Here is a 19,692-nt window from a genome sequence, read left to right on the forward strand (position 1 = left end):
TATTGTTCTTCTTAAGATGGGTCACTTTTAATGAAACAGAGGCACAGAAGACAGAGTAATCAGATTACAAAGTAATATCCCTCATGAATATGTGAAAATTCTCAGCAAAATATTAGCACAACAAATACCACTACACAGTTACTAGGATGGCTATAATAAAATCCACTGACAGAGCATTTGGCCTATGACACCTGCAGGCGGATAAAGCCGCCACCTGCAGGGCCGGCATCCCATATGGGCACCGGTTCAAATCCCAGCTGCTCCACTTACAATCCAGCTCTCTGCTACAGCCTGGGAAAGCAGTGGAAGATGGCCCAAGTCCTTGGGCCCCTCTACCCACATGGAAGACCTGGAAGAAGCTCCTAGCTCCTGGCTTTAAATCTAAAAAAAAAAAAAAAAAAAAAAAAAAAAAAAAAAAAAAAAGCTGCATCGCCTCTCAGAGCACCTAGGTTTGAGTCTTGGCTCCACTTCTGGCTCCAACTTTGTTACTGTGGACCACCATGGAAGCAGCAGGTGATGGCTAAAGTTCTTGGGTTCCTGATACCCATGTGGGAAACCTAGACTGAGTTCCAGCTCTCAGCTTTGGCCTGGCCAAGTTTCAGATGTTGCAGGTATTTGGAGAGTGAACTAGTAGATGGCAGTTTTTTTTTTTTTAAAGATTTATTTATTTGAAAGGCAGAGTTACAGAGAGGCAGAGAGACAGAGAAAGAGGTCTTCCCATCTACTGGTTCACTCCCCAAATGGCTGCAATGGCCAAAGCTGGGCCAATCCAAAGGCAGGAACTAGGAGGTTCTTCCAGATCTCCCATGTGGGTGCAGGGGCCCAAGGACTTGGGCCATCTTCTACTGAACTAGAACTCTGGTATGTTGCTGGTGGGAACACAAAATGGCAGTGCCACTTGCTCAAGTTTGGCGGTACCTTAAAAAGTTAAGCATATTGTTACCACAGGATTCAGCTCAATAAGTTCTGACACCAACTCTCTGGAGTTAGGTGACAGTTGTCAGATTTAGGGCAAAGTCTTCCATAAGAACACCATCACCTCAGACACCAGCTGTAAGTTCACAGGTTCCCATACCACCCTCAGTTTTGAGCAGCTGGCTACAAATTTGTGGGACTTCCACCATCCACTCAGATTTGAAAATTCACCAAAACAACTCACAGACCCCAGGAAAGCACTTTAGTTAGGATTACAGTTTTATGATAAAAGGATAGAAATGCGAACCAGCCAGATAGTGAGATGATGTGAGGTCCGAGAGGAGGACAAGTGACCTCCCAGTACTGATTTAGAGTCATATAGAGTTGTGCTGACCAGGTGCTGAGCGCCAGTGACCAGTTTTATTGGGAGTGCATCGCATGGCCATGACTGCATCATCCGCAATGAGGCTGAACACAACTGGACTGAGAGCTCTGCACCCCCAGCCAGTGCCAGCTTATTAGCATAAACTAGCACCCCTGTCACCTGGGAAATTTCCAAGGGCTCTGGGGGTTGCTTCCTAGCAACAGGGGACAGAGGCCAGCAGCTGCTTTGTTACACACCCAGCCATCCCACCCACAGACCCTAGAGAATCAAAGTTTATGTTCACACTTAAATCCTTACACAGATGTTTATAAGGCTCATAAACAGGAAACAATCCAAATAGCCTTTAATGGGTAAATGAATCAACTGTGACATATCCATACAATGGAATACTACTCAGCAAAAAAAAAAAGAGTACCAATCTACATAAAATGGATGAAACTTAACTAAATTTTATTAGAGGACTCAGGAACAGGGAAAAATAAAGAACAAATCAGCCAGGACTTGGAGAAGAGGGAAGCACAAGGGAATACTGGGGGTGACTGAAATGTTCTGTGTAGTGTGGTGGTAGCAGATACATGACATCTGTCAAAACCCACAGAACTACGTATCAGAAAGATTGCATTTTAATGTATGTAAATTAAAAATACAGGATGTGTGGGGGAGGACAGAATGCAGACTAAAACAGATGAAACCTAGCTGTATTATAAATGAATCATGTAGTCACAATGAAGAAGTTAGGAAAGAAGGGAACTAATATAATTTTGAATATAAGGACCTAAATCACTTCAGGATACAGTTTTGACATGAGAACAAAAAAGACAAAGAGCACTATATTCTAGGTGGTAAATTTCTCATGGGCATAGGTCAACAGTTCTAAGATACTTGGTTTTTACATTCAGGTTGAACAAGTGAAATATTGCAGCTAATGTATTAGAGCCAGGTTTTTCTTGTTAGAAAAAGCATTAGACAAGAAAGGGGGTTAAAATGAGCCTATGGGGTTAGCTGGTTTGGAGGTCCAGCTAACAATATAGATGCATCATTTTTCCTTAAAAAAGATTTACAAACATAAACAAATACATAGAAATGCATGTATTAACACAAATAATACGTTTCCATGGTTCTTCAAGAAGTGGTTGATTCTATTAGGGCTTAGGTAGGGAAAAATACAAGGTAAGCTTGGAGCATGTTTTGCTGTGAGAAAGTAATATGTAAATAAACCAACCATCAAGGATGGGATTTATCAAAAGGACAATGGAGTGAACTTGCAATTTCTAATGACTACAACAACCTCAAATCACAACTTTAGAACACAACTCAAAACGTAAAATAAATGTTAACCTAAACTGACACGATTAAATTGGGAAATAAATGCGAAGAAGGAACAACTTTTCTTTACATAACAATAAAAAAACTATATGCAAAATTAGGGAACTGGAAACTATCATTAGAACATTGCAGTGGGTTCCTTTGCCGAGGGAGATAACCCCTTCCCTGTCAGAGCAGCAGCGTCTGGTTCTGCATTCCTGCTGATGCATCCCGAGAGGCAGCTGAGTATGGCTCGAGCACTTGGGCCTCTGCCACACACATGGGAGATCCAGCTAGAGATTGAAGCACCTGGCTTTGGCCTAGCCCTGCTCTAGCTATTGTGGCCATTTGAGGAATGAACCAATGCATGGAAGGTATCTTTCTCTCATTATGTTGCTCTGCCTTTCAAGTAGATGAAAATAAATATGAAAAAGAGAGGGCCAGCGCTGTGGCACAGTGGGTTAATGCCCTGGCCTGAAGTGCCGGCATCACACATGGGCGCCAGTTCTAGTCTCGGCTGCTCCATTTCTGATCCAGCTCTCTGCTATGGCCTGGGAAAGCAGTGGAAGATGGCCCAAGTCCTTGGGTTCCTGCACCCACATGGGAGACCTGAAAGAAGCTCCTGGCTCCTGGCTTCAGATCAGCACAGCTCCGGCCATTGTGGCCATCTGGGGAGTGAACCATCGGATGGAAGACCTCTCTCTCTGCCTCTCCTCTCTCAGTGTAACTCTGAATTTCGAATAAATAAATAAATCTTAAAAAAAAAAAAAAAGAGAGAGAACACTTCAGTAGCAATCACTATAGGTAGGTGCTAAAATCAGTAGGCAAGAGTTTAGCTGAAATGGTAGTTGTGTGCAATCTCTGCAGTCAAGGCTGACAGTGCCGGTAACAAATACCAACATCATATCCCGACGTGATGCCACTGACGAGAGCACATCGTCTCTCTGGTAGCCTTCCAGATAAAGTATAACCCCAATTTAGTGTACAAAAGCTTCAGACCTAGATGGGACATTCTATAAAGTCTTCTTAGAAAACACCAAGGTCACGAAAGCAAGAAAGACTAAGGAACTATCATAGACTGGAAGACTGGAAGAAACATGAAAACAAAATGTAATATAGGCTCCTAGACTTGATCCTGGCACAGAAAAAGGACACTGGTGAAATAAAAGGTGAAATCCGTACAGACTCTATAGTTCAGTTCATAGTACCATAATCAATATTTAATCATGGTTGTCTGGTTATATAAATTAACAAAAGTATAAGAGAACTTCAAAAAGCTCATGGAAATGGAATTAAAAGGTAAGTTTATTTTGGTACAAAAAATGATGAAATCCATGCATACAAGGCTCCTTCAAAAGTCATGGGGAGAGGGGATAGGCACGCACAGCGGTTAAGATGCTTCTTGGGGAGCCAGTGCTGTGGCGCAGTAGGTTAAACCTCCGCCTGTGGCACCAGCATCCCATATGGGCGCTGGTTTGAGTCCTGGCTGCTCTATTTCCAATCCAGCTCCCTGCTAGTGGCCTAGGAAAGCAATGGGAGATGGTCCAAGTGCTTGGGCCCCTGCACACACGTGGGAGACCCAGAAGAAGTCTAGGCCCCTGGCTTTGGATTGGCTAGCTCCAGTCATTGCAGCCATTTGGGGAGCGAACCAGCAGATAGAAGACTTCTCTCTCTCTCTGTTTCTTCACTCTATAACTCTGCCTCTCAACTAAATAAATAAATAAAATGCTGCTTGGGACACCCAAATCCCACATAGGAGTGCCTGGTTCCAGTCCCAGGTACACTTCTGGTCTAGCTTTCTGCTAATGCATACCAAGAGAGGCAGAAGATGATGGGCCCAGTAGCTGAGTCTCTGCCATCCATTCAGGAGACTCAGACAGAGTTCCTGACTCCCAGCATTGGCCTGTCCCAGCCTTGACTATTGCAGGCACTTGGGAAGTCAACTAGAAGATGGGAGATCTTTCAGATAAAAAAATGAAAATCAATTTAAAAAAATATTTCAGTTTTTGGAAAACATATGTTATAAAAAATTGTTTAGGGTTTTCAAAAATGTTCTGCACCAATTCCACTTTTCAGTCAACTTTTCTAAGCCCCTTTGTAGAATCTAGACAAAGGGTATACAAGAACTCTCAAGATTCTTATGTTCTGGGGCCGGCACCATGGCTCACTTGGTTAATCCTCCGCATGTGGTGCCGGCATCCCATACGGGCGCAGGGTTCTAGTCCCATTGCTCCTCTTCCAGTCCAGCTCTCCGCTATGGCCTGAGAGGGCAGCAGAAGCTGGCCCAAGTCCTTGGGCCCCTGCACCCACGTGGGAGACCAGGAGGAAGCACCTGGCTCCTGGCTTTGGACTGGTGCAGCTCCGGCCGTTGTGGCCATTTGGGGAGTGAACCAACGGACAGAAGACCTTTCTCTCTGTCTCTCTCTCTCACTGTCTGTAACTCTACCTCTCAAGTAAATAAATAAAATCTTAAAAAAAAAAAAAAAAGATTCTTACTTTCTTCCGCACATTTAAAATTATCTCAAAAGTTTAAAAAATAGGACAATCATTAGAGTTTTAATTATTAAGGATCAGAATGTTGTGCTGGGTTCAAGTGAGATAAACTGAAAAAAGCACTAGGCCACAATTTCAGCCCATTCCTGCCAGTGATGCTGAGCCTGAAGACAATCACACTTACTTCCCTGAAGCTCAGGTTCCTCTGCTAAATGGCTACAATGCCCAACTCATCCATCACAAAGGTTACTCAAGGAATCAATGACACAGTGGCCAAAGCTGGCCAAAAACTACATACTCATGCACAAATCAAGCACTGAAACGACATTTTTAGATTCGAGAAAATGGCTTAAAAAGGGTTTATTTATCTGAAAAGCAGAATGACAAGAGACAGAGATCTCCCATGCTGGTTCATTCCTTAAATGCATGCAGCTAAGACTAGGTCAGGACAAAGCCAGGAGCCCAACACTCCCTCCAGGTTTCCCACGTGGGTGGCAGGGACCCAAGCACATGGGCCACCATCTGATGCCTTCCCAAGAGCATTAGTAAGAAGCTGAATTGGAAACAGAGTGACCTGGACTCAAACCAGCTCTGATTCGGGATGCCAGCAACCCAAGCAGTGGCCAAATGTTATACTACCACACCTGCCCCAGGCCTAAGAAAAACTATAGAAAAATTTTCTAGGAATGAACTTGAGACACTAAATACTAAAACAAGATAACCATAGAAAGGCTGACAGAACTATGCCCTTCAGCAAAAGAAGAAAGGCTAAAAAATAAAAAAGAGCAGGGACTCTAAAAGGGAACAGGAAGTGCAAGAAAGTAGGACAAGCAGTGTGGAGCGATTGATTCTGCTCCCTTGCTTCTTCCCTCCCTCACTGCTTCAAAAAATCTAGCACAGCCAAGGCTGGCAGGCTACATCAAGGGCGAGAGAAAACCCCAGTATCCTTGGCATCACTGGGGAACTGGAGAAATCTTTTGGTCTCTGAGGCTTATTGTGATTCTAAAATGACTGAGATAGAAGCTTCTTATGAGATATTAACCCTCACCACACAACAAAATGCTCAAATGTTTGATCTTGTCCACACTGCTAAACAGCCACTACCACAAGAGTACAAAAAGGTTTCTGGTCCCATTTTTAATAAATTGCAGAGGCATATTTTCTCAAGTTCATTTTATTAACAAAAAGGGCAAACTATTTTGAACAAAATAAACTATGAGTCACAGCATTCAGCATGACATTAGACATGGAAAAGTGAACACTATTCATTAAGTAAAATATGAGAAGCAGAGATGTCTCTCACAGGTATATATAGCTAGTCATGCTCTTTCAATAGTTGCTTAGTCAACTTTCAGTATAATTTTCACAAATATATAGCAGCTTAAACACAAATGCAGGAGCACAATGATGAAGTTTGGCAACTGTTTAGCAAATTTCTATCACAATCTCACTGTGACATAAACAACTGTGCAATATGCAGGAATCTTTAAATGCAACGACACTGAAGTCAACGGTCAACTAATGAAAACAAAGAGGGATTTAAAATATTTGTTGTTCATACTTGTATTCTAAGAGGCAGAAAATAATGAAATCATTTTAAATGATCTTATGTGTGCCCACATGACCAGGGACATGACCAATCCACATTAAGTCATTTAAAATTATATTTGCAGAACTCACACAACAGAAATATTATGTTATTAAAGTGTGTCTGCACTTGAACAAGAAGAAAGAAAAATAAATTAAAATGTTATTCTGTCAACATATTCCGAAGTGTAAATTGAGTCTAGTGTTACTTCAGTTATTCATGTAAAGTGTCTATAGGTATCTATTCATAAGTAGTTTTTCTATTCACTAACCTATAGGTCCCAAGGAGACCATCAACTGTAACTAAAACCCACTGGAATACATTTACATACAATGGAGCATCTAGCCACAGACAGATGAGCAGTACTGCTGAGCGGGTCCCTGAGTGCATGCCCGGCCTCTGGGTACATCTTCTGGCAGTTCACCAGCCTCTGTCGTAGCAGACAGCTGCTTTTTTATGTTAAAGCACTCATTTGCTAAATTGATTGAGGACTACACTGTTATCTCATTACATTGCAAAGAACCCCTTCCCCATTGTTGATCTCTTCCTGGGTACTACTATCTTCTAGAACTGAGCTATTTCAACAGTTTCTGAATTACTTTCAGGTAAGGATGATGAAAAAAATAAGACCAAATCTGATTATCTGACTGATGACAGATTTGAGCACAACCACAGCACATTTCAGGGTCAAACTAGCTTGCAAGTCAGTTCTCTTGACTTTGCAATTACCTTCCATTGTTTTCATCAGTATTGAAGGTGAGATTTTCAGGATCTATTTGTTCACCATCAGGAAAACTGGAATGTGTACCTACAAAAAAATTACAAGATAAAAAATTCTTAAATTTAAGAGCAGATAACATAACAAGAGTATTTGCTTTCTCGGTCTTTAAATGATCTTTCTCAAATGTGTTTCTTAAGTGGTGCGGATATGCTGGGCTAGGAACAAATGTCTGCCTTCAGAGAATCTGTGATCTGAGTCACATGCAAGCAAACACAAAGAGAACATAAGGAAGAGAAATCAAAATGTGTAAAAGACACCCACAGGGACAAGGTGAAAGGCACTGACTGCCTCACCCTTCCTGCCTGGGAACCCTGCAGGGCAGCTGAAGAAGGGAACGAGAAATGAGGATGATGTATGCTTCCAAGAGGTAGGCTTTATAAGCATAAAATGCATCTCAAAGCCAATTAAACTGTATAAAAACTCACCAGCACTCAAAATAACTAGCCCAAAATTTGATGCTTCCTTCAGAAGCAGAGGCAATTACAAAAGGTGTGTTAACACTAACAAATCACCAAACACTTGCCTCTTTACTGAAAAATAAATGAGAACGCCAGGAATGTATGCCAATGAGAAAGCTGACAATATCTGTCATTCCAGTAATCTTGGAGAGGACTGCTCAACTTGATAATTAAGGTCTGGGGCAACTTTCAATGAATAGTCCTCTAACTTCACAGTATTCCCTTTATTGTTCAATCTGTATTTTAGAAAATCACTAAAAAGGTGATGGCACATTCATGTTAGAATACCAGGGTTCCATGAAAAAATGAAGTTTATGAAATCCTAAATAAAGTACAAATATATTTAAGTGAAAAGAGCGTAATACAAAACTACAAATTGCAGTTTCATCTGGGTAAAAGGAATACAAACAAAACCAGAAGAAAACAAGATAAAATATCAATACTGGTTTTCTCTTGAGGAGTTATTTTCCTAACAACTTTTTTTGGATGGGGTGGAGAGAATAAATATTGATGATTGCATAATTTGCATGCATTTCTAAGAAAACAGAAAAGGTTATTTTTAAAAAACACACATTATTTTATACTGAGCTAGAAAAATCTCTGAGAAGTAAGAACACCTAACATCTGAAACCTCCCCAGTCGTGGTGAATGTTTCCTTTAAAGGGCCAGACAGGAAATACGGAGGCACTGCAGGCCACGAATGACCTCTGCTGAAAATCCTCCCGTGAGTCGTTTTCAGGTGAAAGGCTACGGAAAAGCAGGTTGTAGTCACCTTGTCCACCCAGCACACAGCACTCCTGAGGTTCTAGTGAAGCCACACACTATCCGCCAGGTTTTTTTTAGTACTCACCATATGGTTAACCAAAGAATGTTGTTTCACAAATGACAACAATTTAAAAAGAAGCAGAACAAGGAGAAGCAAAAGCAGCAGAGCAGGAGTCTAAGTAGAAACAGCAGCAGTGGCAGAGGAAGAAGAAAAAGCAGCAGCAGCGACAGCCTTAATTAATCTGTGTGAAATGACACCATGTGTTGCACCTTCATCTGGGGGCTGTGCCATGAAAGAGTCGTTGAATCCACCCATGCTCGCGTGCTCTTCCTGCTCTTCATTCTCAGTGTCACATTCAATGTCACTGTCGCTACTCATTCCTAGCAGGAGAGAAGGGGAGAACATGCTTCTGATAAGAAACCAGTGTAAACCAAAGCAAAGGGGAACCTTCTCATCTACTAACCTCAACCTCCTGCTGAATCTGACGTGAAACACCAAGATTTTAACAAATCAAACACCAAGCAAACAAAATAAGGATGAAACTAATCATGCAAACCTCAGTTCTTTCCATTTATTTAAAACAGTGGTCTAATTTTTGTTCTCAAAGTTTAAATTTTCCCTCTCCACAGCACCTGAAATCTCTAAGTTGAAACCACACTGATTTTCTTTCCTCAAATCAATTTTTTTTCCCTGCAGTCATAACAGGAACTCCTGATTCCCAAATTATTGTAGACATAATTATTGGCTACATAATAAACATAAACATACTATATAAAAATGCACAATATAAATGCATTAAAAATTAAAGAACTCCTGGGACCTGCATTGTGGCTCAGTGGGTTAGGCCACCACTTGTGAAACCATTATCCCATATGAGCACTGGTTCAAGTCCCAGCTGCTCTGCTTCCAAACCAGCTCCCTGCTAATGTACCTGGAAAAGCAGAAGAAGATGGCCTACACGCTTGGGCCCCTGCACCCACATGGGAGACCCTGGTAGAGTTTGGGGCTCCTGGTTTTGTCCTGGCCCTGGTCCAGCCCAGCAGTTGTGGTTAGTTGTGGAATGAACCAGGCAAATGGAAGGTATCTCTCTAAGATTTATTTATTTGAATGTCAGAGTTACAGAGTCAGAGGCAGAGACAGAGATATCTCATCCATCTGCCGGTTCACTCCTAAATGGCCACAATGGCCAGGGGTGGAGCAGGCCAAAGCAAGGAGCCAGGAGCTTCATCTGCGTCTCCCACCTAGGAGGCAGGGGCCCAAATACCTGGGCCATCTCCTACTGTTTTCCCAGGCACATTAGCAGGGAGCTGGATCAGAAGTGGAGCAGCTAAGACTGGAACTGGAGCCCATATGGGATGCCAGCTTTTGCAGGCAGTGTCTTTTACCAGCTATGCCAACACTGGCCTCTGGAAAATTTTACTCTGTCTCCCTCTCTCTGTCACTCTGCCTTTTAAATAAATAACTTTTTAAAATTTAAAGCACTGGGGCTGGCGCTGTGGCATAGCGGGTAAAGCTACCGCCTGCAGTGCTGACATCCCATATGTGCACGGTTCGAATCCCAGCTGCTCGACTTCTGATCCAGCTCTCCGCTATGTCCTGGGAAAGCAGTGGAAGATGGCCCAAGTGCTTGGGCCCCTGCACCCATGCGGGAGGCCCTGAAGAAGCTCCTGGTTCCTGGCTCATGGCTTCAGATCAGCGCAGCTCCAGCTGTTGCAGCCATCTGGTGAATGAACCAGCAGATGGAAGACCTCTCTCTGTCTCTCTCTCTCTGCCTCTGCTTCTCTCTGTGTGTAACTCTTTCAAATAAATAAATAAATCTTTAAAAAAAATAAAAATTAAGGCACATCTAACAATAATTTATATCCTGTTTGGGCCTACAGTTCTGTTTTTATAGATAGCAAATTTTTAAATGCTATAGATAATATTATTTAACACTTTTTTCAAATTTATTTTTACTTTCTGTGAAAGGCAGAGAGATGGGGGTTGGTGGGGGGAATGGGGAGAAAAAAGATAGAGAGAAACTTTCCACCTACTGCTCACTCCCCAGATACCAGCAACAGCTGGGGCAGGGTTGTTCCAGGCCACAGCCAGGAGCCCAGATCTCAATCCACGTCTACCGCAGAGATGGCAGGGATCCAAGATTTTGAGCCATCACCTGCTGCTTCCTGGGATGAATATTCACAAGAAGATGGATTTGATGCAGAAATGGTACTCAAACTAGGGACTCCAATGGGATTCAGGAATCCCAAACAGCATCTTAAAAACTGCTGAACCAGATGCTCAACCCTAGAGACACTATTTCTGTTTCAGTAACATAGTGATTTAAAAAAAAAACAACAACTAAATATCTTTCTGCTACAAATTCTTATAAATAACTAGGTAAACATAAATGAATGAAACATCATTTAAAATACAGGATGGTGGGGCAGGCACCTATACAGCTGTGAAGATACTGCCTGAGGTGCCTGTCTCATACTGTCCCACGAGATTCCTACTAATGAAAGGCAACAGGTGATGGCTCAAATACTAGGGTCCCTGCCATCCATGTGAGAGACCTGGATTGGGTTCCAGGTTCCTACCTTTGGCCTGGCTCATCCCCAGGTGTTACGGGCATTTGAGAAGTAAACCAGCAGATGGAAGACCTCTGTCTCTCAAATAAAAAAAAAATAAAAAAATAAAAACCAAAAACTTTCATTAAAAAAACCAAAACAGGACAGAAATCCAGAGGTATCAGAAATAAAGGACAAGGAACACTAATGGGACAGATGCTACAGCTGTCCTGGAGGTGAAGAATTTTAATACTTCTTTGAGGACAGGGAAAGGAAAGAAAGCTTTAGACCCACCATAGAAAGGGAGTTAAAACTGAGACTAAAATTCCATCTTTTGTGTGAAGATAAATTCTATTGAAAGACTAGATTAGAGAAACTCTGCCCACAAGCATAGGAAAATGACAAGGAATTCTGTCTGGTTGTGCCAAGCTCTACAGAGAGGGGAAAAAAGTATCACTTCAAAATTCAAACTCAATTTTTAATGCCTCGGGGCCAGCGCTGTTGCATAGTGGGTAAAGCCACTGCTGCAGTGCTGGCATCCCATATGGGCACCGGTTCGAGTCCTGGCTGCTCCACTTTCCAGCCAGCTCTCTGCTATGGCCTGGGAAGGCAGTAGAAGATAGCCAAACTTTGGATCAGCGTGGTGCGCAGGCTGCAGTACGCCAGCCACAGCGGCCATTGGAGGGTGAACCAACAGTAAAGGAAGAAAGGAAGACCTTTCTCTCTGTCTTTCTCACTGTCCACTCTGCCTGTCAAAAAAAAAAAAAAAAGAAGAAGAAGAAGATAGCCCAAGTGCTTGGGCCCCTGCACCCACATGGGAGACCCAGAAGAAACTCCTGGCTCCTGGCTTTGGATTGGCGCAGCTCCGGCCGTTGCGGCCAACTGGGGAGTGAACCAGTGGGTGGAAGACCTCTCTCTCTGCCTCTCTTCTCCCAGTGTAACTCTGAATTTCGAATAAATAAATAAATCTTTTTTTTTTTTTTTTTTTTTTTTTTTTGGACAGGCAGAGTTAGTGAGAGAGAGGGACAGAGAAAGGTCTTCCTTCCATTGGTTTACCCCCCAAATGGCCGCTACAGCCGGCGCGCTGCACCCATCCGAAGCCAGGAGCCAGGTGCTTCCTCCTGGTTTCCCATGCGGGTGCAGGGCCCAAGCACTTGGGCCATCCTCCACTGCACTCCCGGGCCACAGCAGAGAGCTGGACAGGAAGAGGAGCAACCGGGACAGAATCTGGCGCCCCGGCTGGGATTAGAACCCGGGGTGCCAGCGCCGCAGGTGGAGGATTAGCCTAGTGAGCCGTGGCACCGGCTCTAAATAAATAAATATTTTAAAAATTTTTTTGAATGCCTAATTTGGATGTGGGATTTAAAGTTGAGGTTCAAATCTCAATAAATTAACATAAAAATTGTTCACGACCTGGTGTTATCTGAATAAAGCAAATATAAAATCATCTATGGAGGAAAGGTTTTAGGTAAGGTGCAGTAAGCACGTACATTCTACCCTGTCTTTCCCTCTGAATCCAGCAATACAAGCTGGACAGAATGTATGGCATAGCTACTTAGGGATTTTGAAAAGTAAGTAAGAACAGACACGTAGTTGAAGCCAGTATTTTCAGTAGCACCAAATCAGCAGATTAAAACAACATCTGGAGGCTCATAAAACTATACTCAAAAATATATAACATATGATCCGAAATTACCCAGCATTTAAAAAACAAGGAAGAATCAACAAACATCAAAGCTGAGATAACAGGGATGTTGGTTTTATCTAATAAGGGTTTCTAAGCTGATATAAAAGGGCTCATGGGAGTTGAGTGTGGTGGTGCAGTGACTTAAGCCACTGCTTGCATCCCATACCAGAATGCCAGTTTGAGTCCCCACTGCTCTGCTTCCAATCCAGCTCCCTGCTAATACACCTGGGATGCAGCAAATGTTAGTGCAAGTACTTGAGTAGCTGTCATCTCTGTGGGAGATCCAGATGGTATTCTGTCTCCTGGCTTTAGCCTGGCCCAGCCCCAGCTGCTGCAGACATTTGAGGAGTTAACCAGCAGACGGAAGATCTTGCTGCCAGTCTGCCTTATCAATCAATCAATCAATCAATCAATCAATTAATCTTAAAAATGCTAACACAGACAATATACCCCTAATACACATAAACTTCTGTGAAGTGAAGCATCCATGACATATCCTAGGAATTCTCACAGAGGGTAAAAAAAAAGTCTCAAAGGTGTGTTCCAAAGTAAACAAGGCAAACAATCCACCTAAACCAAGAATTAGCAGATTCACAAAAAGAAGGAAAACACTGTGGATTGTTCAAGAAATGAAACAACTTGTAAGAAACTACACAATTCTACTTAACTTGGAAAAGGTAGACTGTTAAAAAGAATTAAATATATTTTCTAGAAATGAAAGACAAGCCTTATATATTAAAGCATTATATAATCAGCGTATACAAAAAAAAATTAAACATTTTTTAAGATGCATTTTTATTTGAAAGGTAGAGACAGAGACAGACACAGAGAGAGATCTTCTGTCCAGTGGCTCACTCCCAAGATGCCCACAATAGCCAGGACTGGGCCAGGCTGAAGTTGGGGGGCAAGACTTCAATATAGGTCTTTCATATGGGTGGCAGATACCTAGTTACCCGGTCCACCACCTGCTGCCTTCCAAGGTGTACACAGCAGAGAGCTGAAATCTGACATGGAGGTAGGACTCAGACTCCCAGTCACTCAGATATGTGAGGCAGGTGTCCCAACAGGCTAAGAACACTTCACAAAGATTAAAATGTTAATAGGTGACTAAGACAACTTTTTTTTTTTTAAAGAAGGATTAATAAACTTGGAGAGCTAAAGAATTTGAACAAGAAAGCAAAAGAAAATTAGATGGAAGTTATTAAAAAAAATTAAGAAGCAAGAGAATTGGGCCAGCACTGTGGCATAGTAGGTTAAGCCTCCACCTGCGGCACCGGCATCCCATATGGGTGCTAGTTCAAGTCCCGGCTGCTCCACTTTCAATCCAGCTCCCTGTTGATGGCCTGGGAAAGTAGTGGGAGATGGCCCAAGTACTTGGGCCCTTGCACCCAAATGAGAGACCCAGAAGCTCCAAGCTCCTGGTCAGCCCAGCTTTGGCCATTGTGATCATTTGAGGAGTGAACCAGCAGATGGAAGACCTCTCTCTCTGTTACTCTATCTTTCAAATAAATAAATAATCTTAAAAAAGAAAAGCAGCAAGAGGATAAAAATTGTGTCAGATAGATTACATTTATAAAAACATCAAAAATAACAGAGGAAGACAGCTCCAAGTTTTCCAGATTTAATGAAAACAATTCTGATCTGAATAAAAATGGAAATAAAACATCAAAATGCATAGGATGTGGCTATAGCAGTACTTCAAGGGTATTCATAGGACTAAATGATTATATCAGAAAATATTCTCTGGGACCAGCATTGTGGTACAGCAGATTAAGCCATGGCCTGTGACACTACATCTTGTATGAATGCCGGTTAAAGTCCTGGCTGTTCTGTTTCCATTCCAGCTCCCTGCTAATGTGCCTGGAAAAGCAGTGAAAGATGGTCCAAGTGCTTGAGCCCCTGCCATCCATGTGGAAATCCAGATGGAGTTCCAGGTTCCTGGCTTCAATCTGGCCCAGTCCTGTCCATTGCAGCCATTTGGGGAGTGAACCAGCAGATTAGAGAAATCTGTTACTCTACCTTTCAAATAAATAAAATAAATATTTAAACAAAGAAAGAAAGAAAGAAAAAATGGTCTCCAGTCAGTGACCTAAGCTTCCACTTTAAGAGACGAGAAAAAGAGAAAATTGAAGTCCAAAGCCAGGGGCCCGGCATCCCAAATGGGCGCCATTTCACGTCCCAGCTGCTCCTCTTCCATTCCAGTTCTCTGTTGATGGTCCAAGTGCTTGGGCCCCTGAACCTGCATGGGAAAGCCAGAAGAAGCTCCTGGCTCCTGGCTTTGGATTGGCCCAGCTCTGAGAGTTGCGGCCATTTAGGGAGTAAGCTAGTAGATGGAAGATCTCTCTGTCTCTCCCTCTTTCTGTCTGTAACTCTGTCTCTCAAATAAATAAATAAAATCTTCAAAAACAAAACAAAAAATCCAAAGCCAGTATAAGGAAACAAACAAAATAAAAGTTAAAAAAAAAAAAAAAAAAACAGAAAAACTCCAATGAAACAAAACATTGTTCTTTGAAAGGGTCAACAAAACTGAAAAGCCTTTAGGCAGACTAACTAAAAAAAGGGAACAAAATTACCAGCATCAAAATTTCTAATTTTACAAACACTAAAAAGATAATAAGGATAAAATATAAAACAACATGACTCATGAAATCAAGAACATAGATCAAATAAATTCTTTGAAGAACGGGCCATCTAAGAAGGAAGTACCTTTCTCTGAAGGGAGGAGAGCTTCCACTTTGACTATGACCTTGTCTAAATAAGATCAGTTGGCGAACTCAAAAGGCTTCCATAGCCCTGGCAGTTCATGACAAGAGCCTAGGGTGATTACTGACACCATAAACAAGAGTGTCAATTTGTTAAGTCAACAACAGGAATCACTGTGCACTTGCTCCCCATGTAGGATCTCTGTCTTTAATGTGTTGTACAATGTGAATTAATACTATAACTAGTACTCAAACAGTACTTTACACTTTGTGTTTCTGTGTGGGTGCAAATTGTTGAAATCTTTACTTAATATATACTAAATTGATCTTCTGTATATAAAGATAATCGAAAATGAATCTTGATGTGAATGGAATGGGAGAGGGAGTGGGAGCTGGGAGGGTTGCAGGTGGGAGGGAAGTTATGGGGGGGGGGGGGAAGCCACTGTAATCCATAAGCTGTACTTTGGAAATTTATATTTGTTAAATAAAAGTTAAAAAAAAAAAAGAAAGAAATTCTTTGATAGACACAAACTACCAAAGCTCAATCATAGAAAAACAGAAAACCCGAACAGACATTTTAACTATTAAAAAACAGAACTTGGGGTAGGAGTTGTGATGCAGCAGGGTAAACTGCCACCTGGGACACCTGCATTCTACCTCTGAGTGCTTGGAATCAAGTTCTGGCTACTGGGCTCCCAATGTAGCTTCCTGACGATGCATTTGGCAGGCAACAGATGATGGTCCACGTACTCACATTCCTGCCACGGGGATGGAGTTCCAAGCTCTTGGCTTTGGCCTGGCTCATCCCTGCCTGTTATGGGATTTAGGGAGTGAACCAGAAGATAGAAGATCTTTCTCCTTCTGCCACTCTTTCAAATTAATTAATTAATTAACAAATAGTCTTTTAAAAAAACTTATAAATCTAATAAAAACTCCCAACAAATAAAACCATAGCTCCAAGTTATTTCATTAAATTATACAACATAATTTCATTAAATTATAATTAATATATTTTAAATAATTATAACATAATTATATATAATTAAAATATAATTAATATCATTAACTGGTGAATTCTTGCTTTTCTGTTTTCAAGAAAGGTTTAGGTAGTACAGATTCGCCTTCAATATTTAGAAGACATAGGCTGGATGCATGGGAATTTCTGAAATCTTTTTCTACTTCAGCAAAGGAAAAAAACAACCAAAAAACCTTTCCTTTGCTAAAGTGACATCTCTCAGAGCTTAGAGATCTCAAGCAGCTACTTCTGAGGTGCACTACCTCCACCTTGTGGGCATTCATGGAACTGTTGCTGAACTTCTGGCACAGTTTTTTCCCCTATGATTTATTTATTTGAAAGGAAGAGGGCTGACAGAGGGAGGGAGAGGAAGAGAGAGAGCATCAGCTGATTCATTCCCCAGATGGCCTCAATGGTCAGGCTGAAACTTGGAGCCAGTAACTCTACCCAGTCTCCCATGTGTGTGGCAGGGACCCAAGAATTTGAGCAATCTTCCACTGCCTTCCCAAGTAGATTAGCAGGAAGTTTTATTGGAAGTAAAACAGGTGAGACATGAACCAGCACCCACATGGGATGCTGGCGTCACAGGCATTGGCTTTACCCACTGCACCACAACAATGGCCTCTATAATTATCTTAAAAATTGTTTAACCAGGGGCCAGCACTGTGGCATAGCAGGTAAGTTGCTGCCTGCAACACCAGCACTCCATATGGCCACAGGTTGGGTGTCCTGGCTGTGCCACTTTCAATCCAGCTCTCTGCAAATGCACCAAGAAAGGCAGCGGAGGATGGCCAGAGTACTTGGGCCCCTGTACTCTTGTGGGAGACCTGGAAGAAACTCCTGGCTCCTGCCCAGCCCAACCCCAGCCATTGCAGCCATGTGGGAAGTGAAACAACAGGTGGAAGATCTGTCTCTCCCTCTCTCTCTGAATTGCCTTTCAAATTTTTAAAAATCTTTTAAAAAAATCATTCAGCCAGTATTTACAAGAATGATGGTCTACAGTGAACACTGGAAAACAACTGTGGGTATTACTGTATAATGTAACATGTCGAACTCTTGGCAGGTATAATAGTTCAACAGTACCTGAACTGAAAATTCCAATCTAAGACTTAGTTTGCTTTGAAGACTTCTTATTTCTGGGACCACAACTCATGACTTCTATCATGTATATAACTGTAAACTCACTGGTATTTTCTAGAAGCAAACAGTGTCATGAACACATATACAATGGCAACAGCTATCACCAGGACAGGTTTATGGTCACTTTTTTCCAAAGTGTTCCTGTTGAACTGAACCTTTGATTCCAGGTATCAGCATGCAATTTTAACTTTCTACTTCCTAGAAATGGGTTCCTTCAAACCAGTAACATTTCTGTGTGGACTGTTAAAATTAATTCTAATAGAATACTTTTTCTCATTTTAAAAGTGACTAATTGTTTTTGAAGATTCAAGAAAATATCCATTTCCAAAAAAAAAAAAAAATGCCAGGAAGGAATTTCTGCATGAAAACATCACTTTGTGTTTATTAAGTATTAGGACCTAAAAGTTTCCCGCCTCTGTGAATAAGACAAACTACTGCCTGTCACTGACAGTGATTACAAGATACCATTAACTGTAAGATGCTTCACAGATGTCAATACAAAAGAAATCTGCATCTGAAAATTTTTTTTTTTTTTTTTGACAGGCAGAGTGGACAGTAGAGAGAGAGACAGAGAGAAAGGTCTTCCTTTTGCTGCTGGTTCACCCTCCAATGGCCGCCGCGGTAGGCGCGCTGCGGCCGGCGCACCGCGCTGATCCAATGGCAGGAGCCAGGTGCTTCTCCTGGTTTCCCATGGGGTGCAGGGCCCAAGGACTTGGGCCATCCTCCACTGCACTCCCTGGCCACAGCAGAGAGCTGGCCTGGAAGAGGGGCAACCGGGACAGGATCGGTGCCCCGACCGGGACTAGAACCCGGTGTGCTGGCGCCACAAGGCAGAGGATTAGCCTAGTGAGCCGCGGCGCCGGCTGCATCTGAAATTTTAAATAAAGTATTTATTTAATCACTTACCATAATTTCTGAACATCCTTATAAGCTCAGTAAGGCTAACTTTTGAGTTAAAACACCCTTTAATCCAGGCATTCAAGTTTCAGGTACTCAGAAAAAATTTGAACCATGTGGTGCAGCTGACACTCTATTCTACTCATGAACAATTCCACAATTCCATCTGCCTTTCTTCTTTCTAAAAGAACCTCAATCATTCAGGTATCTTCCTTCTCCCACACAGCCATGTGGCACAAGTCAGGGAGGGGCACCAAATGATGGGACTTGGCTACCTTTCCCTTTCAGTAATTAGTGAGGTGCTCTGAGAAAGGTTTTCCTTATTGGTAAACAGAGATGTATACAGTGAAACAAGGCTCTGGATTCTCAGAGAGTTGGTGGCTCCCTATGAAATTGAAACTGCAATGACCACCTTGCCACCATGAGTGGAGTAAGTCAACTCATCTACAGTAGCAGAGCAACAGGTGAAAACTCAACCAAGTTCTTGATGATATTAAGCAGCTAAATTTTACAATGCTGAAATTGTTATCACATTAGGTATAACTTCCTGCTATTGGAAGAATTCTTGCTAAAACAATAAAGTTTATTTTCATTACTGTTTAAGTCCTTTGATTCTTTTGGCAACTTGTTGAAAGCATCTTCAAAAATAATTTTTTTTTTAATTTACTTAAGAGGCAGAAAAAAAGAGCACCCCTATCCACTAAGTTCATTCCCCATGTACCTACTACAGCCAGGGCTAGGCCTGAGCCAAAACTGGGAATGCAATCCCAGGTCTCCCACGTGCATAGCAGGGACCCAATCACTTGAGCCATCATTGCTGCCTCCCAGGGCTGGCACTGTAAAGAAGCTGGAATCAGAAGCCAGAGCAAAGAATCAAACCCAGTTACTCCAATGTGAGACACAGGAGTCTTAAGGGTGAGGCTCAACACCAGCTCCCCAAAGTACCACAGTCCATCAGACCCTGGATTCCTCCTAGATAGGCTACCAGCAAGGTTTTAACAGGTGTATACA

The 19,692-nt window shown here is 42.1% G+C and overlaps 1 protein-coding gene across 2 annotated transcripts in view; it reads right to left on the reverse strand.

The window, feature by feature from the left end:
* The window catches only part of TRIM37 (tripartite motif containing 37), a 177,555-nt gene that overhangs the window by 38,062 nt on the left and 119,801 nt on the right, over positions 1–19,692 (reverse strand). For both annotated transcript variants that reach the window (XM_062216752.1, XM_062216753.1), the window contains exons 23-24: positions 8,961–9,071; positions 7,416–7,494 (exon numbers count right to left, since the gene is read on the reverse strand). In XM_062216752.1, the coding sequence (XP_062072736.1) occupies positions 7,416–7,494; positions 8,961–9,071 (190 nt within the window). The remainder of the gene's footprint in view (positions 1–7,415; positions 7,495–8,960; positions 9,072–19,692) is intronic.

The sequence above is a fragment of the Lepus europaeus genome, chromosome 18, assembly GCF_033115175.1.
Source record: "Lepus europaeus isolate LE1 chromosome 18, mLepTim1.pri, whole genome shotgun sequence".
Classification (NCBI taxonomy): domain Eukaryota; kingdom Metazoa; phylum Chordata; class Mammalia; order Lagomorpha; family Leporidae; genus Lepus; species Lepus europaeus.